General features: G+C 33.1%; 1 protein-coding gene across 1 annotated transcript; it reads right to left on the bottom strand.

Moving 5' to 3' along the window:
- Window positions 1–6,283: 6,283 nt before the first annotated feature.
- On the bottom strand, window positions 6,284–8,332 carry LOC113766178 (ferruginol synthase-like). The gene is made up of 2 exons (XM_027310393.1): window positions 7,574–8,332; window positions 6,284–6,892 (listed from the first exon to the last, which is right to left on the bottom strand). Exons 1-2 carry the CDS (start codon window positions 8,330–8,332, stop codon window positions 6,284–6,286), a joined length of 1,368 nt encoding a protein of 455 aa, XP_027166194.1.
- Between the last annotated feature and the right edge of the window lie 4,661 nt (window positions 8,333–12,993).

The raw sequence follows: 12,993 nt of genomic DNA on the forward strand, positions 1-12,993 counted from the left end.
TGCTAAACCTGAGCTTAAATCCGTTGAAGACAAAGCTGAAAACTTCTTAAAGTGGATACATGCGATATTCTTGCGGGTTATTAGTTGTATTTATAGATGAAAGCTTGGAAGATAGGCCTCTGTTAAGTGTGAACAAGTAATACAAGCTGATAAATGGCAAGTTTTTGAAATATTGCAAATTTCGAAATATTCATTGAACGAAATATTGCTGAGAAATGGAAAATTCAACGGTTAATTAAGGGATGGATTTAAGTTTTAACTTACACCAAGAAACTTCAGGCCATTTCAATTCACAAGTCAGTATAACGAGTTAAAGTTCAGTAGTTCTTTTTAGTTTGGATGTAGGGTGTTATGTGATAGGATTATTGAATAAGATGATGCGGTGAGAGATCTAATTATTTATGGAATTCTTTTTTTTTTTCTTTTCAATGTTAAGTAGAGCTAGAAGGCTATTTGGTGAGAAAGAATACGAGCCTTTGATAACTAATGAATTGATGTAGCGATTAAATAATGAATCCATGTAGCAATAATCTAATAGTCTATTGAGGGATAATGGGGAGAGAGAGAGAGAAAGAGTCTAATGGAGAGAAGTCTAATCCATATGCATATGTCATTTGGATTTTGGTGTCAAAACAAAGATGTTTACTAGTTATAAATTCCTTTAAAACCTGCAAATCAGATTCCCTGTCCAATTTTCTGCGATGTTAATTATGCTTTTGTTGTCATACAAGATGCTTCTTAGCGGAATGGAGAAATCGACAAGCAAAAGAACATGACAAGGTGCCAAATAAAAGGCTAGTTGGGGGGAAAAAACATGACAAGGTGGGACAGAGTAGTGGCTTGAATGAAGAAGAAAACAAAGACAAAAGTGAAAGCTAGTATTTTAGGCTTTTTAGAGATAACGACTCGATTAGCTGTTGATTCTCTAATGGTGACAACTTGATTTATTTATTTATTTTTATTTTATCTTGACAATCAATAGTAAATATTATAACCAATTCCACGTCTTCTCTTGTTCTATCCTCTTAAATTATATCAATCATTATGAATCTTTTATTGTCCCAAATTTTTATCAGTCCTCTACCCCGAAAACTAATTTTGGACAAATCATGAATAACATAATCATGGAGGAGGTTGGGTTGCTTAATAATGTGAGAGAAATTGTAAGTATGAGATTCTGGATTCAAAACCTCCTTTTTGTATAAAAATAAAAAGTTTAAAAGAAAATAGTATCTGCAGTCATTAAGTATTAGCGCTGATCAAAACCGAAGGAGGATTTGGACGCATGTCAGATCCATGAAGGAAAAACAACAGTATCTTTTAGCCTTTTTTGGGCAAAATTCTGTTGAATTTACATGCAACAAAATTATGTCAATACATGATCATGGTTATCACCAGAGCTAGCCAGAATTAAAAAATTATAAAGAAGTATGGGTAAGTTAGGAAATATCAACTGGTCACTAGAATGCCGAAGTTAAAATTGTTGGAAGTTAAACGGATTCTTTTGTATTAAATAATTGTGAGATCCAAATTGTGTGCTTTGAAGATATGAAAGTCCATGTAGTCGTGAAGAAAGGAACCGAAATTGGGGTTTTAATTCCTTTAGTGTGCCATACATTTACAAAAGTCGAAAATTATCTTGGACTGTTATATATATACATATATATATATTTCATATTAAGGAAAGAAATAATAGTCTTTGTACAATAACACTTGTAAGGTTGAATAATTAATTCCAAAAGAAGATTAAGATGCATTTTTATGTACCAAATGTGAATCTAGGCTTAAAGTTTAGGCAGAAATATAGTTTTCATTCCCAATGTTTGACTTATGTGCTAAACTAGTCTCAAATTTTTTGATAAAAAATGTTATGAAAATTTTTATTTTAGGCAAATTTAGGATTATTCACCAAATTTAAACAGTGACTAGTGGTAAAAATCAAATTGCCATAAATCTATAGTTTGGACATTGCATTTTTTTTGTTCCCAGTGTTTGGACTTCTAATTCTTATAATTCGTTAAATGAGATTAGAAGTAGATTGAAATCGTGTTAGATGTGTGCTACTAATGCTAATAATTGATAGAGCAATAATTGGCCATCTTATGTGTTGTTTTGTGGTCATAATTTTGGCTACTTATTATGCTAAGTATTGAGGTTTTGCTCCTATTTGATATTTGTGTAAATTACAGGCGGTTGGTGGCAAAGTGGTCTCTTGAGCCAAATTTCTAGAAGATTTTTTTATTTCAAGGCGTGCCCATGCCAGAAACGGTAGAGAGACGCCTCAAAGACGGACCGTGAGACTAATTAACTAAACTTACATTTATTCCTGCTGGATGTGGTTGGAAGTGCGTTAAAACAAAAAGGCAACAATTTCCAGCGGATTTGGTAACAACCAGTAAGGAGGAAAATTAGGGGGCAATAGCCTACAAAGCCGGACCCCGCGGGATTGGTAGACAAAGTGGGGGAATTAGGAAATCTTCAAAGCGGCCATTTGCGGCGAATAGAAAAAAAGCCAGATTCACGTGGGATTAGGAGATTAGCTTTTAGTTTTTTCCTGTTAGACGATTTTTGCTCTCTACTTTGCTTTTGACGACTTTCTTTAGACCTTTTTCTTTACTTTTCTCCGGTACGAACATGAAACAAGAAAAGAAGCAAAGACTTTCTCTTTTGTTTCTTCGTTACTTTATCTTTCCCAATTTTTTTTGGTAATTGTGGGGATGGAATCAATCAAATCACGCGAGATTGATACAATGAGGAGCAGCTAGGTTTCTTCTCTATCCAAAGGTCGACCCGAAGGCGCGGTCCACAACATCTGTGAGATCTAATCGAACTGTCACTATTTCTTCCAATCTATTACTATTCGTGCGTTGCCTGGATTAATTGTTTATGGTTATTTTTATTAATTAAGTATCAACGGATGGATATTTAATTTAATCTAATAGCCTACTGTCACATCAATTAAATTGAATCCATAATTGTTCGTTTAGTTGATAACTAATAACAACCATCATAATTGGCTTTATGTTGGGGAAACGCAAGATCTAATTTAAATAAACCCTCTTAGCGTATTTATTGGTTAGGGTTGGATTTTTCTAGCTTTAATGCAACTGGATAATTAAATTCCTACGATCATACCTAGGGTTGTTTTTTGGTTAGGAAAGCAGTCAACTGTTGTACCTTGGCTATCGAAAAAGTAAAAAAAAAACTAGCTATCAAAGCTTGTTGATAACTATAACCAACCTAGTGATGAATGAATGAAATATCTTTGCATCGATAATCATTTAATCGGACCGTGCCTGAAAAGTTGATCATTTGGGTAGAATTTTGCTAATTGCTATTTTTAATGAATTGTACTTGGCGAGTTAGCTTTTGAATTTGTTTATTTTATTTTCATTTTCATTCCATTAAATATCCCCCAATTTTGTTCTATTGACTTGGGAAGAAACAACTTCCTACCCGTTCCCTGTTGAATCGACCCTACTTGCCATTGTATGCAAATTTAATACCTTTATAGACAATTCTAGTATATCGAATCAAGCAAAATCCTCGGAAATAGGATGAATCAAGTAACCCATTGCACACCTAGGGTCCCTACTCCAGTACTTGGATTTGTTTTATAATTAATTGTGGTGGTAATTGAGACTTTTTAGTAATTATTATTACACAGCCTCGACACCTGTCAATAATTAAAATCATTGAAAAACTAATTAAACTTCTTTTACTTCTTTTTCATGTTTTTATTCATTTACTCTTGCCACTGATTTCTCATATGTTTCTTCTCTCTTGCAAAGTTGGTCTCAAGTTAGTGAGATTATCATTGGCTGCTACAGTGTACTATATTTGGTGGGCTAGAAATCGGAAGATATTCAATAGTATGTATCAAATTTGTGATCAAATTGTGAAAATGATTATTTCAGAGATCCATACTATGGCTATGAACTGGAAGGGTGCAAGGAAAAGCAAGGAGAACTGGGAACTTCGCTTAACTTGGAGCTTTGACCAATGTATCTTTAGTTGATGTGCTGTTTATAGAATTCTAATATATAGATTGTATATATAGTTTCTTATGAATTGTCCTGCAGGGACTAATAAATCTGTGAGTCCTTGGTGTATGTGCTTATTGTTATATCAATAAAATTTATTTTCAAAAAAGTAATTACTTTAAAATTTTATCATTGCAATATCAGATTTTGATAGAAACAATTGACAAGAATTAAAGAAAAGGATTTTTTTTTCAAAAATTGCAAAAAGCTCTTTATATTAGTACTTAGTTTGACTAGTTATTTTAGTCACATTTCTTAATTACAACCATTTGAAGCCTACATCAACATAATCATGCAAGAATTGGTCTAATAGTGGTTAGAATAAAGTTACATATAAAATCACAATTCTTCTCTACCTTTCACTAATTCTTAGTTTATCTAGTAATATCTATATACTATTACTCAATTGTAACTAATTTAACAAAGAGATGCTCTATAAATTAAAGGATAGCATTGTGTCGATATAAAGTGCTTCTAGCAGTTTTTATAGAGATTAGGGAACACATTTGTCATATTATATATTTGATTTAAGTTACATTTAATGTCATTTAAAATTTTAATTAAAAGTTCTAAGGGACCTTGTTGATCTTAACTCCAAACTCTACTGATAAAAAATGCAAAGTTAAAACTTTTCAATAACACCAATTTGATTTTTATTGTCACTGACTCTGAGTTTTCATTCCTTGCCTTATAGTTGCTCAAAATCAGAACCTTTGAAGCCAAAAAAATTAGAGACCAATTTAGCACACAAGCTAACACATTGAGATCAAAATTATATTTTTCCCTAAAATTTATAGGCAAATTGTAGTTTACCCTGAAGAAAGTAGCCATTATGATCACTTTACACGTTATAGTTCTTTTAATTCAGAGACCAATATGAACGACAATAGTAACTTAAATGGGAAAATCCTAGGTGCAATAATCGACAAGTCGCTATATATTAACCAACTTTTTACTATGAATATTGCTTGTCAACTACATATAAGCACAGTATACGAATTAACAAGTTACTTGCCATTTCTGAAGTTAAAAAAATTGGGGCTTATCCAACCATAACTTTCGAGTGAGTGAATGATCTTTTTTGAGGGTATTTCGATTTTGTGAATCTATAAGTGATATTCAGCTTTTAGTAGCTTTTAAAGAATTGTAATGTGATGGCAGCAATTTTCATTTCTTTATGACTTTTAACGTTTCCAATATTCAATTTGACAGACTGGGTTGGACATATTCTACATTCCTTGTCTAAATAATCTTCAGTACAGAATTGTCCTCAAACTTCTGACTTTTAATTTGATCGTCAAAACAAAAAAAAATAGTTTCTACCTATAGAAGTTTTTAACAACATCCCTCAGCACCTCAAAATTTCTAGCAATTTCACTACCTGTCGACTTGTCGATTATTTTTTATTAATAAATCCATGAATTACTACACATTTTTAACACTTTTAATATAGGTAATTAGTTAGCAGCACAAATCTTTTCTCCCTTTTGTTTTTTTTTTCGATAAACCCCATTCACCGAGGCTACTTGCCCCTATTTTATTAATAATAATTATTATTAAATAAATACAAGGAGGGGAAAGGATGCAAATCTTTTCCTACTTCTTAAATTTTTCATTTCTATTTTTAAATTTGTTATTTTATAATTCAAAATTCTTAATAGTTAGTTAATGAATTTAATAAACAGCAAATTTAAGTCGATGAAATTTAGGAAAATCATAGCACCCTAAGGCTAGGAGTTAAGTTTAGGGGAAATTATGATATGAATCACATTCATTATAGGTCCAAAGGGTCAAAATCTTTGAAACATATCTTGCCAATCGTGATATAAACGAATTAGTTTATCTTGGTTTTTGGATTTTCTATTATAGTACCCCAACATGTCACCCGATTTTCTAAGAAATTACCTACCATCCTAACTCAAAAAATATGCACGATTTACCAACCAACAATTATTCGATACAAAATAAGAAACCACATTCACATACCATCGCAACACATATTGTAATGAACTCTGATACAGAAAATGTACCGCAGCATCAAAAACCATCTACCTTACAAACTGTGTCCTTGTACTTATTATACCTATTGTACATACAAGAAAATGCTAGAAAAAGTCGCACTACAGACAAGTTTTTTTCTGTAAATGAGAGATCTTGAACACAGGATCTCCTACTTTACTATTCAACCTAACCTTCCCTCCACCATGGAAAGGACAACTTGAGTATGTAAAAACGAATTATTAAACTGTGGTTCGAGTTGGAATGGCTTTAAGGGGCACAGCCTTCTGCATTGTAACTCCAAGCTTTTCACTCATGTCCACATCTTCTGGTTTGATCCCTCCTTCAGTCTTCCAATCAAAGTTATGAATGAGCGAAGCCACCGTCAAATGAATAAACCGATCAGCCAGCGGCATTCCAAGACACATTCTCCTGCCTGTACCGAATGGAAGGAGCTCAAAATGCTGGCCTTTCACATCAATTTCACTATCCAGGAACCTTTCTGGCACAAAGGAATCAGGACTCGACCACAAGCTAGAGTCTCTACCAATAGCCCATAAATTAACAAGTACTAGAGCATTTTTGGGTACAATGTACTGGCCAATCTCAATATCGGCCTCGTAATAGCGACTTATTGTGGTGGCAGGAGGGTAAAGGCGAAAGATCTCTTTAATAATTGCCTGCAAGTAAGGGAGTGCAAAAATCTCTGATTCTTGAACCAGCTTTCCTCTTCCTATGATTTCTCTAATCTCAGATCTAGCCCTTTGCATTTTTTCAGGGTTTCGCAATAACTCTGCAATTGCCCATTCCACCGTTGATGATGTTGTATCAAATGCTGCAAGGAATAAATCCTGAAACAGAATATATACAGTCAAATACCTTCCCGAGGTTTGTCTTTTAGCTTCCAATTTTCCTTTCGGATTGCAAATTTCATTTGCAGCTTAGTTCACTTGTATAATTCCTAAATTTTCGTGACGTATTCCATATTTTAATGGACACTAACATTCATCGACTCCAGATTATGGATTACTCAGCATCCACACGCATTAAGCCCGTGTTTTGCATTTGAATGAGAACTTTATGCCCAAAAGACCTTAATTTTGTGATTAAAATTGAGACCTAAAAAATTAAAAGTCATGTGTTCGAATCTCCCCTTCTCACTTCTTAAATTCTATTCCTCACCTATTTAAAAGAAAAATTAACAAACAAAAAGCAGAGAATCTCTTATTTGCTCCATTGGAGTGACAGGTATTAATTAATGCAAGAAATAAATATCCTCATCCCATCTCTCTTAATCTTTTGACTTTCCAACAAAAAATAAATATATCCCGTGGATAATAATATCCTTTTCCTGCAGAGTTTCGAGAAGAAATTGAGCCTACAAGCAAATATCAGTCAGAATTGTTTATAACATCTGAATAAAAACAGAAAAAAACTATAACTATTTATGGAATTATGGCTATTAGATTTGCCAACGATTATTAACCTTTTATAATTTTCATCAGTTAAAAAGTTAAGGAGTAGATACTCACGAGAAGCAAATGTTTTATCTCCTCAATGCCCCATTCAGATTTTTGCTGCTGGGTGAGATCAAGGAGGACCTCCAACAAGTCATTTCTGCGCAAGTAAGCAAGAGATTTCTCTCTTTCTTGTAACCGTTGCCTGATAATTTCTTCAAATTTTTGAAGCAATTTTCCAAAGTAAAATTTGGTCTGCCGCCTAATACCCAGTGGATCAATTGCTCTGAGCACCGGAAAGAAGTCTGAAAGATTAGGTTTTGCTATGGTATCCACCACACCCGATATGATTTCTTTCAGTTCTCGAGATGAATTGGACTCGTAATTACCAAAATCAACAGAGAAAAAAGTGTTGGACAGAATATTGAGGATTGTAGTGAAGGCAGCTTCACCTATGTCGACAGCTTCCCCGTTAATGCAACAGCCATCGACATAATTACAAAGCTGTTGTAGCTTTTCTTGACGGAGCCCTTGACTAGCATTGAGTCTTTCGGAGGAGAAAATTTGTTCTTTGCACAATTTACGAAGATTATGCCATTGGCCATTTACAGGCAACCAGATGATAGAGAACTTGTGATAGTCAAATGCTCGGGCTGAATCAAGTACTAGTTTAGAGGTGTAGAGATGATCATGTTTTTGAAGTAATTCTTTGGCTACTTTGGGTGAGGATACAATGATCATTCTTCTGTTCAGTACCTTAATTGACATCAAAGGTCCGTATGTTTTGGAGAGTTTTGCCAGTGTTGAATGGAAGATTCCACTGAGCTGGAACATATTTCCAACTATGGGATATTGGTGTGGACCGGGGGGAAGTTTACTGGACTTTTGGCCGAGATAGTGGCGGAAGATCCGATACAAAATGAAAAATAATATTACTACTAGTAGTAGTAAAAGAAAAGGCGGTGCCTTGTCCATGTTTATCTCTCTCTTCCCTCTCTTCTTCTTTAGCTACAAGTTCTAAGCCTGTTCAGATCATTCGAGGTGAGAATGGCAGGATACTGATTCATTAAATATAGGGTTGATTGCGGGTTAATTGCAGTTTGCACCCCTCAACAATTCGGCTAGCAGACTTTGCACTCTGAACTTTCAATTTCAGCAATCTATTACCTTCAACTTTTAATTTTTAGCACAATTAACAAATCAAGCTAAACCTAATCAAGAATAGAATTATGTACTGGTTTACCCTCAATTTCCTACCAAATATCCAAAAATACCCATTTTGTTTTCATGTTAACAAAGTCAAATAAGTCTCTAGAAATACCTTCACATACACAACCAAAATGAAGAAAAAAAGGGCTAAATATAATAAACCCCCCTGAACTTTACCCTTAGTTGGGCTTTGCCCCTAAATTCATTAAATAAGCACTTTACCTCCCTATTTGATATTTTAAGACAAATGTTCCCTGCCTATTTTATTTTATTTTTTTTGTTTATTCATTCCCTTACTTTTCATTTTCCAGTACTCTCCTTCATTTTTTTCATTTTTCTTCTTTTTCTATTTTCACTTCATTTATGTCACTATTTTGTTTCACTGTCCTATTACTATTTCTAATTTGTATGCTTATTATAATATTGTAATTATCTTTTACTTATGATTTCACTCTTATTTTATTTATTTACACTATTCGAAAATTCTAAACAAACTATATAGCATAAAAACTAATATATACCTATCACAATCAAAAAGTGTATATTACTAGCAATTTGAATATTTAAAAAATATTATCAAACTAGAACTTTAAATTACTAAATATTAAAAGTATAGCCCAAAAAAATAAAGCAACTAACCATTTTATTTACTTTTCATATATAGTTTATTAACCACTATGTTATTAGGATTTGAATTTGTTACTGTTTTTATTAGATATTAACTTATTCTAAACTCTAGATGTATTGATTCAAATAATTTATGAAATAGTCTATGCACATAAATAATATACTTTGTTATAACATAGATTTTATGATAGTTATTACTTTCAATAACAAAAAGTAAAAAAGATATAAATAAATAAAGAAATCTTGAAGAAAATTAAAAATAATATATAGATACTAATTGTAAAGGGAAGAAAATATTTGATCACATGAGAAAAGGGAAGAAAATTAAAATTTATTAAGAAAAATGACAAGTAGAAAAAAGGCAAAAAGAAATAAAATAATGACTAATATGGAAGGGTACTTTTATCCTGAAACATAAAACAGAAAGGGTAAAGTGCCTATTTATTGAGTTGACAGGGATAAAGTGCATCTGAGGGTAAAATTAGAGTTTAATGCTTTTAACCTATAAAAAAAAGAAATTGAAGCATAACCCATATCAAATTTCACCACCATTAGCATATGAACTACCACCATGACCTCTTCCAACACCACCATAACATCTTCACCAATTCGCTACCACCACCATCTTATCTTGTCAAACAGATTAATATAAAAAGAATACTAGACAAGAAAAAAGAGAGAGACTGTATTATTAGACCAAATAACTTAACACGTAAAAAATCATCACACAAGAGAACAAAAAGATAGATAAAAGATTTCATATCCAAATCTTATCACCTAATATAGCCACACCACCACCACTACCACTAACAAGTGTCTATTTTACTTAATAGTTTGTACATATTTTAGTTCATTTGTACTTAATTTTGAACTCCTAAAACAATGTGAGTGACCATTTTGACAATATTTGATGTTCTTGAGTAACTTTGAGAACACTTGTGAATTCATTCCTTTTACTTGTTAATGTTTATTCTATTTTGGTAGGAATGAATGAGTAAAGACAAGCTAGAGCTGTTTATGAAAAGTCATTGCCCAATTAGATGAGAGTATCCATGGCCAAATAGTGAATTTCGAACCAGATACCAAATTGGATACTCGCTAGAAGATTTTGTGAGAGAAAGAGTGTTGTGCAGTATACAACATTGGATAGAGGGAGTGAAGTCAGATAATCACGTCAGATACTCGTAAGAGAGTTCTCAGAAGAAGAGTGTTAAGCAATATATGGCATCGGATAGTGAAATTCACTTCGAATACCGTGTCGAATACTTGAGCGGAAAAATTTTGCAAGTTGATCAACTTGCACAATTTGTAGTCAACTTTTCAACTCTCTTTTCTATGACAGCTATGATGTCTTGGCAGCTGCTTTTTGGGTCCAAGACATCAGCTCTTGTCACCTTTTTGTCAATTTTATGTCATTCACTTTTAACTTTTTGATTCTTCAAGACCAAAGAGGCTTTTTGTGGAAGATTGAAAAGATTATAAATAAAGGGACTTTTAGTAGTTTTAGGGGAGGCTTTTAGTTCTAGTTAGTTTAGAGAGAGAGAGCTTTAGAGAAAAGAAGGAAGACCAAGCGGGTTATGTCTTACCCTTTGAGGTAAGACACAAACCATCAATAAATGTACCTCTCTCTGTCTTTTCTTGTTTTAGTGTAGAATATTCTAATTTGTGTTCATCCACTTTTGTATTGGCTCATTAAGGAGGCCGAGAGAGATGAAGATGGAGAGATTCAAGAAACTCTAGTGATAAGAGTTTGCCTTCTCTCAACCTCTTTATCTTTGTATTGGATTTCAAGCTATGTTAATGAGAGTTTTGAATATTATGCTTGTGATGTTGTTTTAAAGTTATGCCTTGGGTATTTGGTTGAACTATTATGATTGCTATGTGTCGATTTCTTGGTTATTTTAGAATATTATCTTGATTGAGTTATTTAACACTTTAGCACTCATAATCATGATTAACTGGCTATTAATTGTGATCATCTCAAGGTGTTAGATTTGCAATGAAAATTAGAATTTGACACTAGTTCATAGAAGTGCTAAACATAGGGAGTATACTCACAAAAATAGATGTGCACTTTTACGACTTATTTTTTAGTAATTTCGTAGAAGTAAATGAGCCTATAGTTAATTTCATAACCACGAAAGTAGGTATAGTTTAACTATAGCTACAGTTGGTATACCGGCAAAAGTAGATATTTCATATATAAGGAAATTATGTCATAACTTAACCGAGATTTAGTGCTGATTTAGTCGAGAAGTTGTATTAGCATGAGTAGATAGAGATTCCATTACCTGAGGAGTTTTCATTTGTATATTTCTGCCCATTAGTAGTCTAGCTTTGTTTTCTAATTTTGTTGATAGTTTAAATAATAGATAAATTTTAGTAGTATCGATAGTTGTCCGTCTTTCTTATGAGTTTAACCCTAATTACCCTATACTCGCATTTCGACCTGTATACTTGTGGAGAATCGCAGGTGGGGTAGTTTAGGAAATTATAAATTAAAAACTTGATTGTGGACTAAACTTCATTGTTGTATGCATACCCCATGCACGTCAACCGCCACCATCACCGCTTAACTTTACCACCATCAAAACCTTTTAAAACTCATCCTAAAAATCATCACACTAAAAAACAAAAAAAAATCAACATCTTATCATAACATGCACACCTCCACCACACCATCACTAAAACCACTTAAACTCTTGAGTCCACCAGTATGGCAATCTTTCCCTCTAGAAAAAGTAAACACATCTTTTTTTAAAACTTTTTCTATTAACACTATTTTTTCAATTCCAATCCTTCAATAGCAGATCTTGATTCTAACTCCTCCAAGATCCACTTTTTTGCTCAAAAAAATTAAATTCATGCCACCCTTGATATACTCCTCCTCGCTAGGATGGGAGGCATAAGGCCCTTCCTTGGGACAAGAAGCTAGAAGCGTAAAGGGGATAGAGGAGGGAGAGATGGCAGTGTTGCTGCTTCTTTTCTAGGATTGGAAGCAGCTGAGTAGGGGATAGAAAGTGGGGAGATGGGTTTCACTGCCACTGTTTTTTGAGATAATTCTACAGGACACAAAGTAGGGAGTTAGGTTTCGCTACCGCTATCTTTTGAGATATTACTACAATGGGGTTTTGTGGGACTCTAGTGGTTGAATTTGCAAGGCATAATTTTTTTGAAATTTGAAACCCTTTACTTATTAGCTAATTATTTGTGCCAAATTTGTGTATCTGTTATATGGATAAAAAGGGTATGCTTGGAACAAAAATGATAATGGTTCTTTTAATTGCCAAAATTTAGTGGATTGTAGTAGATTGCCAAAAATTAAAAAGGTGAAAGTAGTTGATTGCTAAAATTAAAAGTTTACATGTAAAGTGAAATTATTGAATAGTTCAAGGGTGCAAATTGCAATTAGCACCTATATAGATTCATGTTATTATGCTCTATTGAAATTTCACTATTAATGACCTGCAAAAACTTACATAGACCCAGTCCACCACTAGGAAATAGATCCTGTAGAAGTAAATAAACCATGTCACCCTTTTTACTTTACAATCTTCAGACTTTTCAGCAAAGAAGTAACATGGTGAGATTTTAGTCAACATGGTCCGCAACCTTGTTGCTGGATTGGACCTATCCAAATATTTGCCTCATTAACCAAC

The sequence above is a fragment of the Coffea eugenioides genome, chromosome 3 (assembly GCF_003713205.1).
Source record: "Coffea eugenioides isolate CCC68of chromosome 3, Ceug_1.0, whole genome shotgun sequence".
NCBI classification, from domain to species: Eukaryota; Viridiplantae; Streptophyta; class Magnoliopsida; order Gentianales; family Rubiaceae; genus Coffea; species Coffea eugenioides.

Excerpts from the sequence above, each read along its gene's own strand:
- LOC113766178 (XM_027310393.1), bottom strand. The coding sequence starts at position 8,332 with ATGTTCCAGCTCAGTGGAATCTTCCATTCAACACTGGCAAAACTCTCC. Across the intron at positions 6,893-7,573 it reads AGATAAAACATTTGCTTCTC|GATTTATTCCTTGCAGCATT; the intron begins GTGAGTATCTAC and ends ATTCTGTTTCAG.